This window comes from Bos grunniens, chromosome 20 (assembly GCF_055505025.1).
Source record: "Bos grunniens cultivar Pamir isolate PY7600 chromosome 20, Bosgru_T2T1.0, whole genome shotgun sequence".
NCBI classification, from domain to species: Eukaryota; Metazoa; Chordata; class Mammalia; order Artiodactyla; family Bovidae; genus Bos; species Bos grunniens.
Window position 1 is genome coordinate 9,610,811 of NC_141184.1, and position 27,062 is coordinate 9,637,872.

Consider the following 27,062-nt stretch of genomic DNA (forward strand, 5'->3'; position numbering starts at 1 on the left):
TGCAGGAATGTTTCTGGGCAGCGAACACTGATGACCAGAGTCACTGCTCTGGAGTAGAAGCTGGGCGCTGTGCATGCCCACAGGAGGTGTGCAGAGTGTGTGGATGTGATGGAATGGAATGTGTCAAGCAAGAGTGTTCCCACACCTTTTCCTTCCCTGGACCAGACCGCTAGAGAGCATCCTGTGTCTGCCAGCTGAGCAGGGTGGTGAGCCCTGCCCCCAGCACTGGAACAGAGAAGGGATGGACAAGCACAGTGCCAGCTGGACCAGCAGGGAAAGGGGATTAGGGACATGACTTGTTCAATCTGTGTAACAAAGAGCTTACAGCAAAAATGGAGAGGAAGGGCAATATCTCACGGACTGTTTGGAGAATCTGGTGATAAGGGAGTCTAGAGAAAAGGGGTTAAGTACCAAATCTTCATCAACCACTTCAGGAGGTGAGATGAACGGCATGGGTGGGGCAGGGGGTATACGTATATGTATAACTGATTCACTTTGCTGTACAGCAGAAACTAACAACATTTTCAATCAACTATATGCCAATAAAAAGAAACAAAATTGGGTCATGTGTAGTGATGTGGGTGAACCTAGACTCTGTCATACAGAGGGCTTCCCTGGTGGCTCAGAGGGTAATGAATCCTCCTGCAACGCAGGAGACCTGAGTTCGATCCTTGGGTTGGTAGATCCCTTGTAGGAGGGCATGGCAACCCACTCCAGTATTCTGGCCTAAACAATCCCCATGGACAGAGAGGAGCCTGGCGGGTTAAAGTCCAAGGGGTCGCAAAGAGTCAGACATGACTGAGCAACTAAACACAAGGAAGTGATGTGGATGAACGCAGACTGTGTCATACAGAGTGAATTAAGTCAGAAAGAGAGGAAACCAACACTGTATATTACCGTAGGTATATGGAATCTAGAAAAATGGTACAGATGAACCTATTTGCAGGGCAGGAATAGAGACACAGATATAGAAAATGGACCTGTGGACCCTGTGTGGGAAGGACAGGGTGGGACAGACAGAGCAGCACTGACACATATACACCACCAAGTGTAACACAGAGAGCCAGTGGGAGCTGCTGCAGAGCACGGGGAGCTCAGCTCGCGCTCTGCGGCACCTAGGGCGTGGAGGAAGGGGTGGCAGGGAGGCTTAAGAGGGAGGGCATAGATCGATCAGTCAGTCAGTTCAGTTGCTCAGTCATTTGCAACTCTTTGTGACCCCATGGACGGCAGCACGCCAGGCCTCCCTGTCCATCACCAACTCTCAGAGTTTGCTCAAACTCACATCTATCGAGTCGGTGATGCCATCCAACCATCCCATCCTCTGTCATCCCCTTCTCCTCCCACCTTCAATCTCTCCCAACATCAGGGTCTTTTCCAATGAGTCAGTTCTTTGCATCAGGTGGCCAAAGTATTGGAGTTTCAGCTTCAGCATCAGTCCTTCCAATGAATATCCCAGAATGATTTCCTTTAGGATTGACTGGTTGGATCTCATTGCAGCCCAAGGGACTCTCAAGAGGCTTCTCCAACACCACAGTTCAAAAGCATCACTTCTTCAGTGCTCAACTTTCTTTATAGTCCAACTCTCACATCCATACATGACTACTGGAAAAACCATAGCTCTGACTAGACGGACCTTTGTTGGCAAAGTAATGTCTCTGCTTTTTAATATGCTGTCTAAGTTGGTCATAATTTTTCTTCCAAGGAGCAAGTGTCTTAATTTCATGTCTGCAGTTACCATTTGCAGTGGTTTTGGATATATGTATATGTGGGCTTCCCTGGTAGCTCAGACGGTAAAGCATCTGCCTACAATGCGGGAGACCCGGGTTCAATCCCTGGGTTGGGAAAATTCCCCCTGGAGAAGGAAATAGCAACCTACTCCAGTATACATGTCTGGAAAATCCCATGCACCGAGGAGCCTGGGGGCTACAGTCCATGGGGTCGCAAAGAGTCGGACACGACTGAGCGATTTCACTTTCACATACTTACATACATATGTATATGTAATATATATGTATACTTACAGCTGATTCACAATGTAGTACAGCAGAGACGGACACAACACTGTAAAGCAATTATCCTCCAAACAGAAAACAAAGAGGGCATGGGATTTCATGTTACTTTTTCTGTGATCTCTGACCTCTGGAAGAGGCGCCCTTTAGTGATTAGACAATGATGGGGCGGAAAGTGACAAAGTTAGTGAATATCTACAGCTGTGACGGTAAGTTACATGGGGAGTGTCCCATTTGCAGTTCTGTCTTCAAAGTGAGATTTGGACGTTCTGTCTTCTATACTTAGAATTCAGAAGCAACAAATCTTTTCTAGTGATAAATGACATCTCTGACTTGGACAAAAGCTTCAATAAATAATTAACCTTGAAAATGGAGAATAGTTGTTCTTTCCACGGAGGATATTCGCTGGCACCCAAAATAGATATGAGGACAGTGTCAGCCAGTATATGTTTTTCCTCTCTTTGAAAACAGTTTTGGAACTTCTTTAATCTGGTAAGATTTAGTTGGAATCTAAACAAGGATTTCTCAATAGGCATAGAGAGACTCTTTAGTTCTGAAGTAACAAATACATGTTTTTTTGTGTGTGTTAGCTGTCCTTGAAGGCTCTTGGCGCATAAAACTCGTCAATTCTAATTTACTATGAGTGACTTGAGATATAAAGAAAGGGTGGTGTAAATCCTTGGAGCTTTTAAGCAACTCAAGTTCATCCACTCATTCAGCCTAGGACATTTACAGCTTGTACTTCAATCACTTCATCAGGAAGCTATTTTTTAAATGAAAGTTAAAATTTGAATTGTTGCCATGCACTGAAAAAGGTAACCAGCTGAGACACTGCTCACTTAAGAAAAATTTGATTGCTCAAAATTGTGCCAGTTTTCCAGTCATTTTTTTAAGTGGAATAAACCTGTTGATGTAATCACAATGAAGCAGAGAAAGAAAAGATTCCAAATTAGTGGTAGCTATACAAACATTCTCCTCATTTCAATAACAGGTATTATAGAGAAAAAAAATGGAAACAGACTATTCAGCGCGATTGAAGACTATGCGATTGAAGACCAAGACAGATTTTACCTGAGGATAAACTCACAGTTCCTCTTCACTATAATAAAACAAGCTTCCATCTATTTTTAAGGTAAACTGTTTGTTATAAGAGTCATTAAAACTAATTCCATCAACAATTCCAAAAGCTATTAGAATTAAATATTTAGACTAAATCTTCAAGGACCAAAAGGGAGTATTTGCAATTTAATGCAAAAATAAATACCACCTGACACACCAGTTATGTTCATTAGTTTTTTTCAGCTCCGGTGCCTCTAATGAAATTTAATTAAATTGATTTGGCTACTTAAAGGTACAGTATATGTAAGGATGAGTCTTTCACAGTATGTACCATCTTTTAAGGGCTCCCCAGGTGGCGCTAGTGGTAAAGAACCCGACTATCAATGGAGGAGACACAAGAGACTTGTGTTTAGTCCCTGGTTCAGGAAGATCCCCTGGGAGAGGGCATGGCAACCCACTCCAATATGCCTGCTTGGAGAATCCCATGGACAGAAGAGCCTATTGGGTTCCAGTTCATAAGGTTGCAAAGAATCAGACATGATGAAGTGACTTTACACGCACACATCATCTTTTAAAAGCAAATATTGAATAAATCCATCTTAGGAATTCAATTTATCACCATTGAACTAATTCTAAAGAACCGATATCACTAAGAAGATTTGACAAGCTAGAAAGAAACTGATATAATTTGGTCAAGAAAGTATGTCGTGGTTAACTACCAAGAGTTAACTAGTACCAAACGGAAGCATGGTGGGATCTCTCAAAATGAGGTTTTTATTAAGAACTGGGTACAGCGATCAAGAGGACTGTTGCCATCAGCATGTGCATAACATTCTCGGGCATAAACATCTTGGTAGACTTTTCTCTCATTTTCCCACTTTGTAATAGAAACTGGTTTTCACTTGGACCCATGTCTCAGCCTCTCTTGGTGGGAGATTTGGCCACGTGACTAAGCTCTGAAAGTATTTACAAAGGCATCCCCCACCCCCACTTAAAAAAAAAAAAAAAAGGATGCTTTTCCCCACCCTTTTCCACTGGAACGTGGACAGGTTGAGGTCAAGGAGGAGAATTCAGGTGATGGCAACCCTCCAGAGATGGTGATCACAGAGTTTGAAGGAGCCAAAACCCTGGTCCGAGAGGTGTGATACCAGATCTGGACAATTAGACTCCAGTGTGACAGGGTGTGATTGGCTAAATAATATGCTCCCCCCACCAAAGATACCCATATCCTACTTACCTAGAATCTGTGACAGGCTACATTATGTAGCAAAGGGACTCTGCAGGTGTGGTGAAGTTAAAGCTCTTGAAAGAGGGAGATTACACTGAATTATCCAAGTGGGCCCAATGCAGCCACAAGGGTCTTCAAAGAGAGATACAGGAGGCAGGCATTCAGAGAAGGTGATGTGACCATGGGAGCGGAGACAGAAAATCAGAGAAGCCATGCTGCCTGCTTAGACGATGGAGGAAGGGGGCAAAAGGCCAAAGGGAGCGGCGGCCTCTATAAGCTGGAAAAGGCAAGGAAATGGATTCTCTAGACAGCTTCAGGAGGGGGTGCATTCAGGACCAACAGTTTTTTGTTTTTAACTTTAATATTATATTTATTTAATCCCATATATCTAAAATATGGGATTTTAAAATCTGGCCTCTCAGGCTCCTACATCCATGGGACTTTCCAGGCAAGAATACTGGAGTGGACTGCCATGACCTCCTTCAGGGGATCTTCTTGACCCAGGGATTGAACTCGAGTCTCCTGCATTGGCAGGCAATTCTTTACCACTGAGCCCAGAGAATATCTCAAAGAGGACTAATCATATTTCAAATGTTCAATAGCCAACCCCTCACTAATGGCTACCATGCTGACCCTTGGACCCCAAGGAGATCCAACCAGTCAATCCTGAAGGAAATCGACCCTGAATATTCATTGGAAGGATTGATGCTGAAGCTCCAATCCTTTGGCCACCTGATGTGAAGAGCTAACTCATTAGAAAAGACCCTGATAATAGGAAAGATTGAGGGGAGGAGGAGAAGGGAGTTACAGAGGATGAGACGGTTGGGTGGCATCACTAATTCAATGGACATGAGTTTGAGCAAGCTCTGGGAGATGGTGAAGGACAGGGAAGCCTGGTGTGATATAGTCCATGGGCTGCAAAGAGTCAGACATGACTTAGCGACTGACTGACAGCAACACAACAATGCTGAAAATCTCAGCTCCAGACTTAAAGAGAGGACAGGGAGAAGCAGGTGAGGCAGGCGTAGGAACTGGGCAGGGATGACAGAAGAAAGGAGTCAAATCCCCTTCTTGGCTCCTCTTCTTTTTGTTCCCAACCCCAGCTGCGGGAGTTCCCCAAAGCTCCACTTTACTCACTGCAGAGCCAACCCTTTGATTTCAGCCCAGTGAAACCTACTTTGCACTTCTGCCCTCAAGAACTGTTCAGATCATGAATTTGTGTTTAAGCCACTGAGTTTGTTGTAATCTGTTAATGCAGCAATAGGAAACTAACAGAGGGTGATTAATTTCTAACTGCTGTAAGCCATGTTTATTTGGGGTGCGAGACACAACTGATTAGACCCGAGGACAACTTTAGATGATTAAATACTTGCAACAAGGTATGTGACAGGATGTTAACATAATTTTCTTCCATTGCCTGTGTTTTGGCTAAGGTCCCAAAGCAGGGAACAACAGATGCCCCATTGTTCCACATATATTCTCAAAGTAAAAAATTAGATCATCCATTCATCCTTGTGGACGTGGGGGATAAAATAAGTTCTGCAGTATAACACATGCCCCACCTCCCAGATTACATGAGTTTAGGCTGAGAATTCACTAGTGGGTGGAGAACGTTGGAGGCGAGGGCTTCCTTGAAGGCAGTTGATGGGCTGGACATTCCCCAGCCTATCCCCCATCTCCTGAAGCCTGGGAAGTGAGCTCCTTATTTTGTCTGGCCACGGGCTCTCTGGTGTTTGGGGGTTGTAGGAATTGCCATGATCAGGGTGAAGCACAGACTCAGTGCCAGAGGTGGAGCAACCATGGAGCTCAAGAAGCTTAGGTTTCAGGATCGTCCACTGCATGAGCCCCCTCCAAGGCTGTAGAAAATTTTGTATTTATAAAGTATATTCTTCTTAAACAGGAATTCCCACACTAAGCTACGGGGTGGAAAATGTCTATCTGCTCTGGTCTCAGTGCAGGATAGTGGAAGCCTTAGGCGCATGGAGAGCCTGGAGCAGTTAGCTGGAAGAGGTCAGGTCCAGGCCAGCAGTCCTCAGCTGGAGGTTGGTATTAAGTACTAAGCCCACCTGCCAATGTAGGAGACATGAGAGATTCAGATTCAATTCCCAGGTTGGGAAGATCCCCTGGAGAAGGGCACAGCAACACACCCCAGTATGCCTGCCTGGAGAATCCCACAGGCAGAGGAGCCTGGCAGGCTACGGTCCATAGGGTTGCAAAAGTTGGACACGACTGAAGCGACTAAGCATGCATGCATGAGCAAACTACACCACTGTCCTCATGAGAGAAGGAGCCAGCACGTGGGCATCTGTTGTAGGCCGGGTGTACCAAGGCCAGGGTACAACCGTGTGGCCAGGGTCTCTCTCCTCTCTGCTGATCCCCCTTTCCTGGCAGAGCCTGGGAGGAGGGTGGGGGTGCAGGGCACTGGGACACAAGAAGGAATAGCTTATGAGAGGGGAAGCAGGTGAGGTAGGAAGAGACAATAAACTGATCACGTCCTTTCTCCCCAAGCAAATGAAAGCGCTCTTAGATGTAGCTCATCCCATCTACTAGAAGAAGGAAGGGTGAGCTTGAGTGTATTGCCCAAAGTAACAAGAATGGTGGTAGATTTACATTAAACTTAGCTTTTTTTCTAATTCAAAGGGACATGTACCCTAAAGTTCATAGTGTCACTATTCACAGTAGCCAAGAAATGGAAGAAACCTAAGTGTCCATGAACAGATGAACGGATAAAAAAAGATGTGGTACATATATACAAGGAATATTTGTTGTTTAGACACTAAGTTGTTTCTGACCCTTTGTGACCCCAGGGACTGTAGCCTGTCAGGTTCCTCTGTCCATGGGATTTCCTAGGCAAAAATACTGGATTGGGTTGCCATTTACTTCTCCAGGGGATTGTCCTGACCCAGAGATCAAATCGGCAACTCCTGCATTGGTAGGTGGATTCTTTACCGCTGAGCCACCTGAGAAACCCACAGGGAATATAGACCAGCCCTAAAAAGAAGGAAATAATGCCGTTTGCAGCAATATGGATGGACCCAGAGAATCTCATACTAAGTGAAGTCAGTTAGAGAAGGACAAATATGATGTCACTTACAGATGGAATCTTAAAAAATGATACAAATGAACTTATTTACAAAACAGAAATAGACTCACAGACATAGAAAACAAATTTATGGCTACCAAAGTAGAAATGGGGGAATAAATTAGAAGTTTGAAATTAATGGATACACACTGTTAAATAGAAAAATAGATAAATAACAAAATAAGGTCCTATTGTATAGCATAGGGAACGATACTCAGTGCCTTATAATAACCTATAATGGAAAAGAATCTAAATGAGAATATAAACATGAAAGTGATAGTCACTCAGTCACGTCCAACTCTTTGCAATCCCACAGACTGTAGCTCGCTAGGCTCCTCTGTCCGTGGAATTCTGCACTGCAGGCAGATTTTTTTTTTTTTTTCTACCATCTGAGCCACCAGGGAAGTCCTCAGAATACTGGAGTGGGTAGCCATTCCTTTCTCCAGGGGATCTTCCTGATCCAAGGATCAAACCCAGGTCTCCCACATTGCAGGAGGATCCTTTACCATCTGAGCCACCAGGGAAGCCCATGAATGTAGGGCTTCCCTGGTGGCTCAGTGGTAAAGAATCTACCTGCAGTGAAGGAGTTGCAGGAGACATGGGTTCAGTCTTTGCATTGGGAAGATCCCCTGGAGGAGGGCATGGCAACCCACTCCAGTATTCTTGCCTGGAGAAACCCATGGACAGAGGAGCCTGTCCGTGGTGCTGCTACAGTCCATGGGGGTCACAAAAGAGTTGGACATGACTTAGAGGCTAAACAACAGTATATACACGTATAACTGAGTCACTTTGTTGTACACTTGAAACTAACACAACATTGAAAATCAACTTCAGTTCCAAAAAAAGAAAAGTTTAGTGAGTTTTCTAGTTCCCAATTCAATCCTTTTCCCCTGCTTTTGTCTCTGGGGTACTTTTGGAAGTTCTGATTTAAAATGTTACAGTAAAGCCACCTGGGAGAGCAGAGGCAGAAAGGAAACATTGAACTTAGATGCTGCTTGGGTAGAATTTCCCCAGCTGGGAGGTCCAGCCCCGCAGCAGCTCTAACTTAGTCACTTCTTGTTTAGCAACTGCCATGTGCATCGATTTCCACTTCTGCACAATTGATTTTTGCTTCTGTTCCCATTTGTGCCTTTGTTTTTGGACAGATATCATATGATGAGTGTCTGAGAATGGTCTCTGAGAGGTCAGCGGACCTCATGAAGGAGGGCCTTATTTGTCAATACAAAAATCAACACGCAAACACCCAGATTTATGGAGGAGACAACATCATCACCGAGTTTAACCTCAGCCTCTTTGTTTCCTACCCGAGCTTGATGTGCATGATTTAGAAAAGAACTCGAGCTACAGTTGTAAATCTGGAGGACACAGCATCCAGATTATTTAAGAGCCTGACCATAATTATGACTGATTCACGTTGTCGTAGGGTAGAAACCAACACAACAGTGTAAAGCAATTTTCCTCTAATTATGGAAAATTACATTATCATATATAAAATAGATAGTCAACAGGAATTTGCTGTATGGCTCAGGAAACTCAACTAGGGGCTTGATATCAACCTGGAGGGGTGGGGTGGGGAGAGAGATGGGAGGGGATATATGTACACCTATGGCTGATTCATGTTGAGGTTTGACAGAAAGCAACAAAATTCTGTAAAGGAATTATCCTTCAATAAAAAATTAATTAATTAAAAAATGCAAGAAAGAAGACTGTGATCAAAAGTTTTCATGTGCTTCCAGTCATTTCTTGGTGAAGAATTTTCCAGTACAGTAGAAAGATGAATAAATTCCTGGTGGGCAATTTCCTTGATAGAACGACAGCTCTACATTCAGTCATTTATTTCTATAGAGGATTTACTGCTTTTCCATCACCACCTTAAATACGCACCAAGGAAAAACATCTATTTATTCTCAAGATGGCAACATGCTACAGCAAGTATAAAAGTATTTCTTGCTCCTCTTGCTGCAAAGCTTTGAGATCAAAGTTTTGAATTTTGATCATCTTGTGTGTTTTCCTGGACAATATTTCAAAATATCTTTCTAGTTCTCGCTGCAATCCAGTATTGATTTTTAAATGTCCAGCAAGGGAGAGTGATGAGGGACGTGAAATGTGAACTGTGACTTCAATTCACAGGGATCAGGACCACTGACTCACCGAGGTACAGAGGCCAGTTTCCTGGAAGCAGTGAAAGACGCCATGAGCGCTGTGTCCACTCGCTCACCCGCTGTGGTTTGGTCATTTGAGGAAATCTGCAGGCCTCCCTTCCCTATCCATAATTACTTATTGATTTCTCGTTTTGTGAGTGCAACAGTGGTGGGACCAATGTAATGAATCCCACGGCAGTAGGAAAAGAGAGTCCTGAGTGATTCAGGCCGTGAAGGGCATGACTTCACTGGATCAAAGCTCATTATTCACTAGCTGAATGGTACCTGTGGCTTGAGAGTCTGTCTTCCTGACAATAAAAGGAAGGACATTTAAAGATTAGTTTTATGCTTTGTTTCTCTCATCCAGATGGCAACAGTGAATACAATATCTCTATCCACAGAAAGACTACCTTGTTCAGTTTCAAGTTTTCAAGCACAGGTGGTTTGGCATTCTTTGAGACATAAGCTCACCGAGCAAGATCCCAAGGGGTAAGGGTAGGAGGGTTGGTGGGGGAGTGGGGAGGGGAGGCATGGGAGGGTCAAGGGGTGTTGGGGAGGGGTAGGAGGGTGGGGGACCCCACAGGACCACAACTATAGAAACACAAGGCCATGACTATTCATGGGGGAGAATGAGTCTGGTTTCTAAGCTTGGTGACCATCAGCAGAGTTTGATTCTGATATCTGATCTGTCTTTGATCTGATCCCTGCATTTATGAACAAAGGACTTTGCTCATAGAGTGGCTGAGTAGATGCTGTTCTTTCTGGAGCTCTTTGCAATACTTAGAGCAAAATAATGAACCTAAGCATTGTAAGTTGAATGCCGGAAAAACTCTCTCTCTCTACTTGACAGGGGCTGCCCCGATGCTGTGTCCTGGCCTTAAGTTCTAAGTTTTGCACAGTGATGAAATGTAACTTTCAATTTTTAGGTTTTGCTTTTTTGACAGCTGCAGTAATAATAAATGTTGCTATCCCTACAACTGAAAAGAGATGACCTTGTGGAGACATGATGACTGGCTTCAAAAATAGGAAGGCTATCCTACAGAAGAGAGAGTAGATTTTTCAGTATAGCATTGGAGGACAGATAGTACACATACAGAGATTTTTACTTCATGTAAGAGTTCTGAAAAACCATAGCCACTCAAAAATGGAATAATATGCCCCCTTAGTGATTTGCAATGGATAATTAAAATACTCGGTTAGCCAGAAAGTTTGGGTTTTTCTACATGATGTTACAGAAAAATCAGAATAAACTTTTTGGCTAACCTGACATTTGAACAAAAGGAAATGACTCCTGGAGCTGATATGACACCTTCCTTCTTTTAGTAAAATAACTCCCTCCTCCTGCCACCAAGCTTTAGCAGGGTTCCTGGTGGCTCACTTTTCCTACCCTCCCTCACAGCCGGGTACGTGGCTGTGGCCACATGATTGAGTTCTTGGTTGTGGCAGGGGAGCAGAAGGTTGGTTCCTTTTGCATCACACACTTCAGAGAACATCACCTGCCCTCACTTTTCCTACGGGCTGCAATGAGAGGGGAAGAGCTCAGTTAGGGAGCTTGGTACACACAGGCAATGATGATACCCTAGTACAAGGCACGATAACAAGACAGATCCCAGGGTCACCGCTGACTCTGGACCACCTGACCACCTGCCTAACCAGGTACAGGCCCATGCATCAGAAAGGGATACCTGTTTAGCTTGCGTTTCTGAATTTTTGAGTCTCCCTGTTAAGAGTAACTTAGCCTGTATCCCAAACAATATAACTATATATTTTTTTGAGATGTGCATATGATTAAGGTATTATGTAAGGGTTTATAAGAAATGCTTTCTGCAATTTTATAATTCTATGTCCCCATCTCACCCTCCCCTCAAATTTATCTCCTTTCTTTCAAAACCAGTGGTCCCAACAAACCCTACCATCATCAAACATAATCACACTGCCAGTCATGACTGCAACTGTTTTTTAAGTACCAGTGGTCAAAAAGCCAAGAACTTTTGATCGCCTGCTTTCCTTTCAGCCCTCTATCAAGTCTGCTCCAAGGCTCACCTTCTTTCCGTTTAGAAAACATCCTCTGCAAAAATACAGATGATTAAGATATTTGAAACTTCTCTTTGTGGTTATCTAATCTTAAGGACTTTTTTTTAAGGTGATGCATTATTTAGCCTTTGTGTGATAACATTCTTCTGTTTCTTTTCCTTTAGGGGAGAAAAATCAGAAGTCCAGGCCTCATTGAAGTTGAAGGTTTGGATGATGCAAATCCGTTTTGGCTCACAATGTGTCTGGACTCCAACATATTGTGGTCAACACACCCAGCCAAAAGAATATTCTGATTTATTAAATGGATCTCTAAGTGAAATAAAGTAGTTGAGCTAAGGAAATGTGGTTCTGGCCTCTGTGCTTGGGTCCGAAGGAGGTGAGAAGCCAACGACAGGTGGTCCTTTAATTCCGTTCCATAGATATGCCATTGTTATTTCAGTTTACATCTATCCACTTGTGTTTTTCCCTCTTGTCCATAACGCTCTTTTCCTCTTATCTCCTAATTCATGCAAACTCTACAGATTCTTCAAGATTTTTCTCTGTAATTTTCTTGCCCTTAATTTATCCAGTAAATCCACAATACGTAAATCTGAACCTAATGCAGTTGCCAATCACTGTTCCATATTTCACTTTCAGCCACAATGGCTGCTCTACATGTCACGTTTTCTTTGGAACTCTTCCTTTCCTAAGCCTATAATAGGTATTTAATAAACAGATTAGAAAGACGAGTAATTATAGATACGGATCAGGCATTTAGAAAATGATCTCTCAACTGTCAGTGAAGAACAAAATAGAAATCTATTGCCTCACTGATTAAAAACTATTAGTAAGGATGAATGAATTTGGATTTTCTCACCACAGGACCTTTCAAAAAGAAAAGCTTTTGTGAATTTTGAGCTTTGCCATTGTAGCACTTACACTGAGCACAAAGTCCTCATTTCATTTTGTAACTGCACAATTTGGAAATCATTAAGAACAGCTCTTTCTCAATATTTTAAAATCATGGATCAACCAAAAACATCACCTTCAGCTTCTCCAGCCCGTCTTTCTTGAATCTCCTCACATTAAGACACATTTTAAACCCTCTTTAGCTCCTGAGTTTTAGCACCATTAAATTTCTGACAACATACTCTTTTTTTTTTTCCCTCATGGCAAGTGAAAGACAATTACACTGTCTGAACCCTACTACAAACACAGAAAAAACTAAAATGGAAAACTCATACTACGATTCAACAAATAACTTGTGGGGTCTCTAAAAGCCGTTTCCCTTCAATGCACAGAAGTATGAGAAGGTATATTCCAGCAAAGAAATGGTTGGAATTCAGGGGAAGTGGAGTTTATTTGAGGCAGTAATATTTTATTGAACTTCCAGAGCCACTGATTCAGAACGTCCAGCTCTTTTCTAATTTACAGTGTGTTCTTCGTGTCTGGCTGCCTGTTTAGCCGAAGGATCCTGTCCCTGGAGGGAATTCATTTGACTTCTGAAAGAGTCCCAGAAGGAACCAAGGGATGTGCATTTCAAGTAAAACAGGCAGAATGGAACTCAAAACACTTTAGACAAATAGCAAGATATTTAGGAAAGGATATAATTAATCCAGAACACTTCTGCAATATTTCAGCCTAAACATACTTCCTCTTAAGGAACAGAAAAATCTTGAAAGAGATTTCTGAAATATATGGGCTAAACTTTAAATTGAAGTACAAAGCAAGGCTTACAGGAAATAGGAAGACCTTGGAGAAATCTAGAAATATACTCTAACTTAGTAGAGTCAGTTATTAAATATTTAACTTTCTCCCACAGGCTTAGAAAAAGATCAATTTTCCCTCTGGCAAGATGGATCTCACCCTCTCTTACCCCTCTGAGCCTCTTGCTGTGGCCCCACCTCCCATTCCAAGACTGGGATGCTGGGGACCAAGGTGGCAGTGATTCTTGGCTCCCTCATCCATGTAGGCTGCCAGGGGAGGCGAGGAGGTGCTCTGGGAAGTTGATGATGAAGCCCTGTTCACGCTTTCCAGATCCCTATGGAGACCAATGTCTACGCTATTCTCCGTGCCTATCAGTGATGTTCTCTGCTCCATTTGTTAACTCCAATCTATCCTGAGAACTCTGATCATTGAAACAACTCACATATGCTGTGTGGTAACAACAAACAGTACCTTCTGGGGGACACTGTTAACAGAACTCTTTGCTCCAAACCAAAAAAGAAAAGTTGCGCATCCTTTGTTTACGAACGTGTGGGCAAGAATCATATAATCAAAATTTCCAGATGTGACCTTTTTACTTCAGGTTATGTTTCTAAACTATTTTGGGGAGGAAGTCCCCTTTGAAATGTATGACATAAATTTCTGCCTGCCTCCGGGGAGTCTTGTGAGCAAACGCCCAGCCTCTTCCTACGATCTACGACCGTCATTAGGATTATCAGCCCTTCACCTGCGTGTGAACTGGTCGGTGTCTTGGAGGCAGAACTCAGGTCTCTACTCAGTATTCCTAGGTTGCAAGACTTCTCAGTCTCCTGAACTGCCTTTTACCTTTTTTTTCTGTCTCCTCTCCACAATGACTTCAGTTATTTATTGGCACTTATTGACGCTTCTGTGTGAGAGTGTGTGCAAAATCCCTCAGTTCATTGCTTTTTAGTCTCTGTACAATGTAGAAGCTCAGACACAAACTTATTTGTCTTGAAGGTAAGACTCCACGGTTATAGGTTTGTCGAATCCAGAAAGTTGATGGATCTTAGGATGTATTCAGGGGACACTTAGCGACCCTTTTTTTTGCTTCTTTACTGATGTTCTTGTTTCACTTGTGTTTCACTTGCTCAAACTCTCAGACAAGGTTCCTTTGAATCTGTGACACATCTTGTTATGACCAAATATGGTCTTTAGGCTCAGGGTCTGCGTGCAGCTCCCGAGCCAAGAAAGTAAAGCAAACCTTACCTTTTTGTAGAGACTCCTCAGATCTCGGTACTGCCACATGCTGTTGAGGACCTGAGATGCCGCCTTGACCACCTTTGGAGAGTGTCTGATAAAGAAAAGACAGGACACACAAGTGGTGAGGAGGACAGATGGGCTTCAAATGACTTGGCAGGAAACAGCAAGAATAAAGAGAATAAAAGCCTCATGGCTTTTCTGACCCTTTTCTTTCTCCAGTCTGGACAGTGCAAAGGATGCAGGTCACCAGTGTCCAACCTCATTCTCCCCCCGACACCCATGGCAGGGGGCAGGATAGGGGTGGGGGGAGGAAGGTATTGTAATTTGGCAAAGAATTTTCACAATGCAAACCCAAGAGCAGTGCACTGAGTCAGAATGCAGGTTCAGTGCTGGACTAGGAAATGGAACAGAAAGAATCTTGACCAGGAAAGGCAAGATTAAGGGGTTTTAATAGCTGTGTTGTCTAACCTGTGTAGATGGCTCAGTGGGTAAAGAATCTGCATACAATGCATACAAAAAGGAGACACAGGAGACTTGGGTTTGATCCTTGGGTTAGGAAGATCCCCTGGGGGAGGAAATGATAACCCACTCCAGTATTCTTGCCTGGGAAATCCCATGTACAGAGGAGCCTGACAGGCAGTAGAAAGGGTCGCAAAAGAGTTGGTCATGACTGAGTGCAAGCAAGGAGTAAGGAGAAAAAGATACTCATTTTCTCAGCTGAAGCGTAAGAGCTTGTATAGCATTTGCTCTTCTGCCTGAGGGGTACAGGGAACTGCTTTCCTTTTGCTAAGGAAGCCAAGCACAGGTGATTGGCATGGAGATGACCTGTGCACTCATGGGCACACGGGCTCTCTTGCGTTTGTGTGGTGGAATAAGCACGGATAAAAGAATCTATAAACAAAGCCCTTTATACAATTCACGTTCTGTCCTCCAGAACAGAGTGAGAAACTAAGGTCATGTAAACCTTTGGACTAGCGGTTCTTACCATTTTTTTTTTTTTTTTTTTTTTGAGTCATGGCTTTGAAATCCTTATGAATCTATCGCTAAATAATGGTTTGGTGTCAACCTGCATCTCAGATCAGACTCTAGGTCGAGACATCTGTGTTGATTCAATTCAATCTGATTCTTGGAAATCAGTTGGATGAGTGCTGAGGGCCCTGCTAACTACCTGCGGATTCTTTGCTCCAATGGGTGGAGTCCACAATCCGCCTCATGACCTGAGTGGCTGACGTGGCATTGTGTCTGATCTCAAGGCCTGGCACACTTTTGCTATAAAGGGTCAGCTATCAAATATCCTTTGATTTGTGGGCCATATGGTCTTGGTTGCAGCTACTCAACTCTGCTATTGCAGGAAGAGAGGAGTCATAAATAATACATAAATGAACAGAAGTGGCTGTGTTCCAGTCAAGTGTTATTTACAAGAAAGGGTGGACGGTGGGATTTGGATCATAGCTGGCTGACCCTTGGTTTATGCAGGGACTCCTGGAGTTGGGCAGGTCGTAATCACACATGAGGACACCAGTGTGAAGTCCACCCCTGAAGCTGACTCCTGGTGCAATGGCCCACAGATTCCCCAAAGAGAACATGTGAATTGAGATCAAAACTGCTTTTAACATAAAGTAGTCTTTAAAATGGAAAGCGAGCAGATGGTGAGATGGGATCAAGTTGAGGTTGGACTTGAGAGCCAGAGTAAATGGATGTGTGTGTGCTAAGTCAATTCAGTTGTCCAACTCTTTGTGACCCTATGGACTATAGACTGTCAGCCTTCTCCAGGCAAGAATACTGGAGTGGGTTGCCGTGCCCTCTTCCAGGGGATCTTCCTGACCCAGTGATCAAACCCACGTCTCTTATGTCTACCTTCATTGGCAGGCAGGTTCTTTACCACTAGTGCCACCTAGGAAGCAAGGACCTGAATTTTGCAATGAAATGATAGGACCTTAATACAAGATCAATTAAATGTCTGCTATTTTCCTGGGTCTTCAAGTGTGCAATGTAGAACAACTATGTTTAAGGTTTCTTCATCCATTTACTTACTGGAAACTGGAACACTATCTCTTACTCATTACTGCTGACTTGGAATTCAACCTTGTGTTTGAAAACCTCTTAGTTAATATTGCATACTTTTAAAAGAAAAAATATAGTACTCTTGTAAATTAAAAAAAATTTTTCTCCATGAGATGAACTATATATTTAAGTGAAATACATATTTTCTTTACCTAAAAGGGACAGTTGCTAAATGATTTCACATTTATGCTAGTATCATGCTCTAAATATATTGAATTTTTTTGACAGAGAATTCTAGATCTTTTCATGGATATAGATACAGGTACACTTAATTCTTTTTTAAACAATTGAATTATAATTGACCTACAACACTCTGTTAGTTCCTGGTGGTCTGATAGCTATATGCATTGCAAAATAACCACTATGGTAATTCTATTTACCATCTGGCACTACACAAAGTTATTACAATATGATTGACTATATCCCCTCTGCTGTGTATTTCATGCCTATGGTTCATTTATTTTACCACTGAAATTCTGTACCTTTAATCTCCCTCACCCATTTCACTCATTGCCCCATCCCTCTCTCCTCTGGCAGCTACCTGTTTGTTCTCTATATCTTTGGGTCTGTTCCTATTTGGTTATGTTTGTTCTTCCGTTTTGTTTTTCAGATTTCACATGCAAGTGAAATCATATGGTATTTGTATTTCTCTAACTTATTTCACTTAGCATAATATCCTCTAGGTCCATCTATAATGTTGAAAATGACAATATTTTATTATTTTTTATGGCCAAGTAATATTCTCTTGTGTGTGTGTGTATATGTATATATACACACACAGCCTTTGACTGTGTGGATCACAATAAACTGTGGAAAATTCTGAAAGAGATGGAAATACCAGACCACCTGATCTGCCTCTTGAGAAATTTGTATGCAGGTCAGGAAGCAACAGTTAGAACTGGACATGGAAAAACAGACTGGTTCCAAATAGGAAAAGGAGTACGTCAAGGCTGTATATTGTCCCCCTGCTTATTTAACTTATATGCAGAGTGCATCATGAGAAACGCTGGACTGGAAGAAACACAAGCTGGAATCAAGATTGCTGGGAGAAATATCAATAATCTCAGATATGCAGATGACACCACCCTTACGGCAGAAAGTGAAGAGGAACTAAAAAGCCTCTTGATGAAACTGAAAGTGGAGAGTGAAAAAGTTGGCTTAAAGCTCAACATTCAGAAAATGAAGATCATGGCATCCGGTCCCATCACGTCTTGGGAAATAGATGGGGAAACAGTGGAAACAGTGTCAGACTTTATTTTCTGGGGCTCCAAAATCACTGCAGATGGTGACTGCAGCCATGAAATTAAAAGACGCTTACTCCTTGGAAGGAAAGTTATGATCAACATAGATAGCATATTCAAAAGCAGAGACATTACTTTGCCAACAAAGGTTTGTCTAGTCAAGGCTATGGTTTTTCCAGTGGTCATGTATGGATGTGAGAGTTGGACTGTGAAGAAAACTGAGTGCCGAAGAATTGATGCTTTTGAACTGTGGTGTTGGAGAAGACTCTTGAGAGTCCCTTGGACTGCAAGGAGATCCAACCAGTCCATTCGGAAGGAGATCAGCCCTGGGATTTCTTTGGAAGGAATGATGCTAAAGCTGAAACTCCAGTACTTTGGCCACCTCATGCGAAGAGTTGACTCATTGGAAAAGACTCTGATGCTGGGAGGGATTGGGGGCAAGAGGAGAAGGGGACGACAGAGGATGAAATGGCTGGATGGCATCACGGACTCGATGGACGTGAGTCTGGGTGAACTCCGGGAGTTGGTGATGGATAGGGAGGCCTGGCGTGCTGCGATTCATGGGGTCGCAAAGAGTCGGACACGACTGAGCGACTGATCTGATTTGATACATATTGTAGTAAATAATATATTTACTATGTTTATATATACAATATATACATACATATTGTAATAAATATGCTCCCCTGGTGGTTCAGATGGTAAAGTGTCCACCTGCAATGTGGGAGACCCGGGTTTGAGCCCTGGGTTGGGAAGATCCCCTGGAGAAGGAAATTGTAGTAAATAATGCTGCAATAAACACTGAAGTTCATATACTTTTTCCAATTAGTGTTTTTTTTCTTTAGAAAACTATACAGAACTGGAATTGCTGGACCATATGGTGGTTCAATTTTTAATTTTTTGAGGACCCTCCATACTGTTTTCTATAGTGGCTGTACCAATTCATATCCCCACCAACAGTGTACAAGAGTCCCCTTTTCTTCACATCTTTGCCAACACTGGTTATTTTTGTCCTTTTTAATAGCCATTCTGATAGCTGTGAGGTGACATCTCATTGTGGTTTTGACTTGCATTTCCCTGATGATCAGTGACATTGAGCATCTTTTCATGTGCCTGTTGGTCATCTGTAAGTCTTCTTTGGGGAGAAAAATGTCTTTTCAGTCTTCTGCCAAATTTTAATTGGGTTGTTTATTGAGTTGTATGATATATATATATATATATATATATATATAATATTATATATATATATTTTAGATATTAACCCCTTGTTGGTTATATCATTTGTGAATTTTTTTTCCCATTCAGTAGGCTGTCTTTTCACTTTGTTGATGGTTTCCTTTGCTGTGCAAAAGATTTTAAGTTTAATTAGGTTCCCTTTGCTTATTTTTGCCCCTCTCTTCTGGTCTGCAATATCAGCTGAGAGACTTATTGGAGTTCCCCTGTGCATACTTATTTGCTTTTCTCTTGCTGCTTTTAAAATTCTGTCTTTATCTCTAATTTTTGCCATCTTAATTACAGTGTGTCTTGGTGAGGACTTCTTTGGGTTCGTCTTGTTTGGGACTCACTGTACTTCTTGGACCTGGATGTCTGTTTTCTTTCCCAGGTTGGAGAAGTTTTCAGCTATTAATATTATTCCTTCAAATAAATTCTCTGCCCCTTTCTTTCTCTTTTCCTTGTGGACCCCTACAATGCCAGTATTAGTATGCTTGATGTTGTCCTAAAGGTATCTTAAACCATACTCACTTAAAAATATTTTATTTGTTTAACTTCGTTGATTTCCACTACTGTCTTCAAGTTTGCTGTTCCGTTCTTCTATATCATCTAATATACTACTCATTATTTCTAGTGTATTAAAAAAAATTCAGTTATACAAAAATACTCAAAGTTATACAAGTATACTCAAAGTTACAGTTTTTCCAGGAGTCATGTACAGATCTGAGAGCTGGACTATAAAGAAGGCTGAGAGCTGAACAATTGATGCTTTTGAACTGTGGTGTTGGAGAAGACTCTTGAGAGCCCCTTGAACTTCAAGGAGATCCAACCCATCAATCTTAAAGGAAATCAGTCCTGAATATTCACTGGAAGGACTGATGTTGAAGCTGAAGCTCCAATACTTTGGCCACCTGATGTGAAGAGCCAACTTACTGGAAAAGGCCCTGATGCTGGGAAAGATTGAAGGTGGGAGGAGAAGGGGACGACAGAGGATGAGATGGTTGGATGGAATCACTGACTCAATGGACATGAGTCTGGGAGACAGTCAAGGACAGGGAGGCCTGGTGTGCTGCAGTCCATGGAGTCACAAAGAGCCAGAAAGAACTGGGCAACGGAACAACAACAGCTGTACCCTTCAGTTCTGTTTGATTCTTCCTTATATTTTCTAACTCTCTGTTAAACCTGTTACTGTGTTCATTATCCTGAGCATCTTTATGATTATGACCTTCAACTCTTTATTGGGTAGATTATTTCTACTTCCCTCAGTTCTTCTGAGGTTTTATCTTGTTCCTTTATTTGGAATATATTCCTCTGTCACTTCGTTTTGCTGTACTCTCTGTTTTTATTTCTATGTATTAAGCAGGTCTGAAGTTACACTTCCTGATCTTGGAGGAGCGGGCTTATGTAGATATCCTATGAGGCCCAGCAGTGCACTCTCCTGCGGTCACCACAGCTGTGTGCTCTAGGGGGGCCTCCCTGTGGGCCATGTGAGCCCTTCTTTTTGTGTGTGGGGGGTGGCAACTGCTATGCGTGCACTGGTAGGTGACTGCACTGTGGTCTGCTTGGCTGCCAGGCCCTGTATGGACGCTACTGGTCCGGGCACAGCTAGCTTGTCAACCTAAGGAGAACCAGGAGTCAGGCTGACTGGCTGATGGGCAAGTAAGCCCCTGGTGCTAATGAGCTAGAAGGAGGACTCCAAGATGGCACTCGCTAGCACCAGTGTCTGCACGGTAGAACTAGCTTCCCAAAGTGGCTGCTGCGAGCATCTCTGGTCCCAGAGGGAGTCTCAGCTGCCTCCTGCCTCTCTGAGACGCCCTCTAAGATCAGTAAGTGCTCTGATCCAGGCTCTTTTCAAACTACTGCTTCAGTGCTCAGTCTTGGGATGAGAGTGTGTGTGAGACCCTTAAGAGCAGAGTCCATGTTTCCTACAGCCTTGCAGCTCTCCCAGCGGGGTGCTGGTTTTCCTGGTGCTGGGAAGTTGATGTAGGCTCCCTGGGGAGAAGCTCTGCAATTCTGATGATCCTCACATACTATTCTTATATAATCAATGCTGAGCAAAGATTAAATGCTATGTTTTGCTGGATTTTATCACTGCTAGCTAGATATGTATCTATGACAGAAGTCAAGCAACTCTAGAGGAACATAATAGTCAGGTGGTGATAATACAGTTGAAAATTTTAGTATGCAAAAAGTCCTCTGATGCTATAATTTTTTCCTACTTCTTGCTTAGTTTCAAAATACACACTGAGAATGTGGAATGAATTGCAGCTTTTAACCTCTCTATTAACATGCCAGTACACTACAGTGTTATAAAAACTGATGAAGGTCAAAGAAATACTGCTTTCTTTTTAGTTAATTTTGATTCATCCACTACACCAGTCTGATACAATGGCGACTTGAAAGCCTATAACTGTTGATTGAAGGACTTGAACAACTGAGTGCTTCTAATGTGACAAGTGATTATAACCTCAGCCACAAACACAGTTCCTTACTGACAAGTAACAGTTGAGACCGTTAATGGCTTTTCTGTCTTATGACAAAATACAGTGACACATTCAACACTATTTCCTACATGACTGTTAAAATCTGAAAAAAACACAAATGTACTTTTGAAACAGATGGATATGACAGAATGTCCATGCTGTGTGTTTAAAATGATGTGAAAAGAATAATACAAGTTATCAAGACTTCAAAAATGGTAAGTATAAGATTCCTATAAGAGTCATTAACAATTACACCATGTTTGATCTTCGCTAGACTTGTCAAATTAGGGGTGGCTGAGAATCTTGGTGCAATTTCATTGCGGGTTTTCAGCACAGGCATTCCAGCTGCAGGATTCCAGAATAATTGTTCCAGTGTATTGGCAAGATGCAATGAGTTATACAGTTCAAGCACACCTTGATCAGCACTTGCAGTCTGACTCATCTAAATCATGGCATATTTAAGCTTGTGCATATTTAGAAATAAAACCTATACATACATAAAGGGGAGAATCATAGCTATACATGTTTGTTCATCTTGTTTTCTCATGTGATCACAAAAGTTTGAGTAGTTTTGGGAGGAGGGCAAGTCTGCAAGCATTTTATGAATTAACTAGAGCAAACTGATATTCCTCCCTTTTCCAATTATTAAATCATCTTCAAGTCCAAAAAATTTCAATAAAGTATTTTTATTTCATTAAAACACTTCTAGAAGGCCATGGGAATCTCAGATGTGCTGTCATGATAGAATTGAGTGACAAATGGTGAGTTTAGTGCTAAGACACAATGTAATTCTTCTGGATGCATTTTAAGAGCAGTGAGAAACGAAAATCCAACTGAAGCGCAGGTGGGAGATGAGGATATGGCCAGTTATAAAAACCTTGCTTTGACCCCCAAATTAGTCACTGTCTAAAGGAGGTAAACCACAGAACAAAATGGATGAGACCAAGCAGGAGAAGTCTAAATGGGAAATGCTTGACGCAAGTGGATTCAACACTTCTTATTAAATTCATAAATCTGGACTGCTAAACATTGAGGGAAAGGTAAGGAAACAATGATATGAAATGAGTATCTATTCCATGAAGAAATTTTCCGTCAATTTAAAGCATATATTTGAGATTATTTGTAGTAAAAGGAACCTCCCGTTAGCAACAATCCAGATGGAATAGACCTAAGAGGATTCTTTTCTGGAATGGCAATGACGATATATATGACTTCATGGATAGTTTCTTCAAAATGAGTTTTTAATTAGTTTTATCAAATAATTTTCTTTGACCATAGGACTGATAAAAGCAGTTTTTTCTCTTTAAGGCCCAATAGGGATGCTCACACAGATGGAGGGAATTCATATAACAACCTCCCAAAGCTCTACAGTTCTAAGATTCAGGGACAATACTTTCTTCTCTGAATGTCTCATGAACATAGACAATTATATCAGAGTGGACTGTGGTTTTATTGTGTATGCATGTGCATTTGTTTAAGAAAAGCATCAACATAATAAGTTTCTAATGCCCAAAACAGGTACGCATTTCAATTAGAGATTTCCAAGGTCCGCTAAAGCTATGCGAAGCTAAGTGAAGGACAGGAAAGCCTGGAATGCTGCAGTCCATGGGGTCACAAAGAATCAGACACGACTGAGTCACTGAACAATAACAACCACTGAAGCCATGTGAAAAAGAAAACTGAGGCTTCCCTGGTGGCTCAGTGGGAAAGAATCCACCTCCCACTACAGGAGACACGGGTTTGATCCCTGATTTGGGAAGATCCCACGTACCCTGGAACAACTAAGCCTGTGTACCACAAAAACTGAGCCTGTGAGTCAGAGCCTGGGAGCTTTAACTACTGAAGCCTGCGGGCCCTGGAGTCCACAAGAGAAGCCGCTGCAGTGAGAAGCCCAGGCACCGCAACTAGGGAGTAGCCCTGCCCGCTGCAACTAGAGGAAAGCCCCAGTGCGGCAACAAAGACCCGCACAGGCAGAAATAAATAAATAAACAAAATCAAAGCCTGTGGTACTTTCCCTGACCTTGCTGCCGGCCCCAGGGTAAGCCCTGAAGGCTCAGCCCACAGAAAGCCTCAGGGAAAGACCTCCCCTCCACCCAGTCCTAAAAAATAAATAAACAAGAGAACCACGTGGTTCCTGCCAACGGAGAAGAGCGTTTTACTGCAAGTATAACATTATAGGGTACAATTCAAATCAACCATCTGTACTGTGCAATTATTCCACAAGTCCAGTGGGCTTTCTCTATATTTGATATGGAAAAGTTCAAATCCTAATACTGAACTGTTGATTGAACCTATGTGGAGGTCTCAGGGCGCTTAAACAGAACCCCTGAAACTTCTCTTTTATTGCACAATGATAGTATCTCGAATTAAATGAAATGAGAGAATATCCAAAAGCCTTGAAGTGCATCCTTTAAAGCCTTTAATAACAAAAGAAAACTTATTTGGCGTTTAGATGTAAAGGGAATGAAGTCAAGAAGTAGACCCTTGATAACAAAAGGTTTACCCTGTTAATCTTATTTGATTACATTGAGGGACTTCCAGAAGTCGAAATTTAATTAAGATTAGTGAATGTTTTTGTAAAATATACCAACCCTGTGGCTGGTGAAAATATGTTTAAGTTACATACAGTAAAATACCACTGGTTCTTATATCCAACTGGGAACTTACCATTTGTGGTGGTAGCATTCCTTTGACATAACCCCTCTCTCTTTAATCCAGTGGCATAAAAGCCCTCCTTCCTCACTTCTTCCATCCCTGGGAAAATCCTACTCAGTATTTAAGACATGATTATTACTTCTTCCAGGAAGTCTTTCATGACAGTCCCTCCTGCTGTCTTTAGATTGGAAAGTATGAGCATGATGACTTGTTAAATGACATAATTTGTCCCAAACACACAGTTGGTGAGGGAAGGTGGTAGTTAAACACTAAGTTTCTTCTGACTCTGTCGCTGTTTTCTCTCCCATCCTCTCTGCATGCCTTGCTATGCAGAACTGAAGAGGCACAGAACAAAGGATGTGAATCCATCATCAACACTTGGATTTGGAGCCACACTGGAACAACCACCACAAAATGCCTTCAGGAATCTGTTGGTTTCTTGCATATGAAAAGTGAAAGTCGCTCAGTCCTGTCTGACTCTTTGTGACCCCAAGAACTATACAGATCATAGAATTCTCCAGGCCTGAATACTAGAGTAGGTAGCCTTTCCCTTTTCCAGGGGATCTTACCAACCCAGAGATTGAAACAGGTCTCCCACACTGTGGGCGGATTCTTTACCAGCTGAGCCACAAGGGAAGTCCAAGAATACTGGAGTGGGTAGCTATCCCTTCTCCAGTGGATCTTCCTGATCCAGGAATCGAACCGGGGTCTCCTGCCTTGCAGGCAGATTCTTTACCAACTGAGCTATGAGGGAAGCCCACATGCAGGTCACTAGATTGGATGCTGGATTGTCAAGCCTACCTTAGCAATATCCCAGGAGTCACCAGGTCATGAGTTATTTGTCAAATCAAAGTTCCTAGTAAGACCAGCTTTCCTGTGGGGTGGGAAGACTGGAAACCATCTGCTGTCTTCTATCTCTTGATGATCAGACACCAATGCTTTCCAGTGACACTCAGCAGTGTTACCCAAAACCAAGGGTCGTAGGGCACACTTGAACTGTGTCTGTGTGTGTGTGCGTGCACGCTCAGTCACGTCCAGCTCTTTGTGACCCCATGGGCTGTAGCCTGCCAGGCTTCTCTGTCCCTGGGATATCCCAGGCAACAATACTGGAGTGGGTTGTCTTTTCCTTCTCCAGGGGACCTTCCTGACCTAGGGACCGAACCCCTGTCTTCTGTGTCTCCTGCACTCGCAAGCAGATACTTACCCATGGTGCCACTTGGGAAGCCCTAGACCTGTACCTACCAACACCAGTTGTATGCATTAGGACGTCACTGCCTGACTTACTTGTCTCCTTTGCTTTTGGAGATGCCGACCAACTTCTCGATGCCCCCGGCGTCCCGTAAGGCCTTGGCGTTCTCCATGTTCTTGGTGATGACCTCGTGAAGGGTGCAGCACACGGCTGTCACCGTGTCGTCCGACATGGCCTTGCTCGCTGCACTGTTGCTGTTGTTCCCGCCTGGAAGCCGGTGCACCAGGTCTCGCATGGCGTATTTGCCTTCGGAAAAGAAGATGAAGGAAGAGTTGAAATGTGGTCAGAACAGAGGAGGTGGGGACTGGGGTGAAAAGGAGAAGACAAGAGGCCACGTTAACACAACGTTGCCTGTTCTCGTCACTGATGATTCTCTACACAGGTACTGTGGGCACATACACGGACAAAACATGGTGAATCGTGGCTTGTAGTGCTGGATAGACCTAGGACTGACTCTCTGGACAAGTTATTTCAGGCCTTGGAGCCTCAGCTTTTCAAATCATGAAGCAAGAATTACAATATACCTACCCTTACTAGGTTGTTGCAAAGATTAAACGAGTAAATGTGTGGGAAGCATTGAATACACGGCGACAACCCTGGACTCAGGACTCAGTAGAGGTTAGTTATCAGTGGGTTCCTGCTTGCTACTCAAAGCAGTCAGAAAACATATGGTAACTCTGATACAACCTCAAAAATCCCCTAATGGGAGCTATGTGGGCAACTGTATTATTTAACAAATAAGAGCCAAAGCCCCAGAATGTATATATATATATATGAAATGTGCATTCTGGTCCTATAAAGGAAAGAGAAACATTCAAAGCAGGAGAGGGAAACTTTACAAATAATATATAAAATGAGGTGTCCTCTGAACTAGGGCTACTGGATGAACTGCTTGTCTCTCTGATGGGGTTTAACTGAATGGTTCTATCATATAACATTTACTAATTTGATACGTTTTACTTCCTGTGAAAAAAATAAGATAACATGCAACTTTGTTTTCTTAATTCACTTTATCATTATCAATCATGCTCCCCCCAACGACAGAGGTACTTATAATGACACGTTTATGGAGTACTTTTAGTTTACAAAGTCATTTAGGTGTTACCAATAACCCTGAAGACAATTAATTCATCCCACCTGCAGGTTCCAATCCTGTCCTGTTGATTTACTTTTGGAACCAAGTACAGGAGTGGCTGCAGCAAAGTTGGCTTTACTTAAATTTTCAAATTGGGTGGAATTGGCATGTGTTCAAAGTTCAACTCCTGCCTTGTCTCCCACCCCCTAGTCAGACATATTTAGGTGGCTCCTAAAACCCATTTGGAATATTCTTCCTCCTTACAGGTCTCTAAAGGATGACTTCTTTTGCTATTTAAGTCTCTAGCACATGGAGCTTGGGGGCAGGAAATGGAACCCCATGGGAGGAGGCAATGATATCTTAATTCCCAGCAGTAATAAATAAAACATAGGACTTCATAATTTTAGTATCAGCTCTTGTCCTATGTTTAGGCAGCTTATTTTAGCTTGAACATTAAAAAAAAATTGCTGAAGTCTAAATTACTGAAATAGGCAAGTGTCTTCATTCAATTGACGACAGCTGAGACATGTCTGACAGGAACTCTTTGCCTGAAAACCCCCCAAATGCAGCATATTTATTTTCCAATGACAGCACTTAAAACAGGC

At 42.5% G+C, this 27,062-nt stretch overlaps 1 protein-coding gene and 1 long non-coding RNA gene across 4 annotated transcripts in view; one reads left to right on the plus strand and one right to left on the minus strand.

The window, feature by feature from the left end:
* Nucleotides 1-27,062, minus strand: part of CTNND2 (catenin delta 2) — a 1,106,103-nt gene that overhangs the window by 26,721 nt on the left and 1,052,320 nt on the right. For all 3 annotated transcript variants that reach the window (XM_086362482.1, XM_086362480.1, XM_086362481.1), the window contains 2 exons: nucleotides 25,418-25,628; nucleotides 14,485-14,569 (listed from right to left, as the gene is read on the minus strand). In XM_086362482.1, the coding sequence (XP_086218608.1) occupies nucleotides 14,485-14,569; nucleotides 25,418-25,628 (296 nt within the window). The remainder of the gene's footprint in view (nucleotides 1-14,484; nucleotides 14,570-25,417; nucleotides 25,629-27,062) is intronic.
* LOC147350089 (uncharacterized) lies at nucleotides 9,599-11,894 on the plus strand. The gene is made up of 2 exons (XR_015149165.1): nucleotides 9,599-10,008; nucleotides 11,718-11,894. It is a non-coding gene; the product is annotated as an uncharacterized LOC147350089 (long non-coding RNA).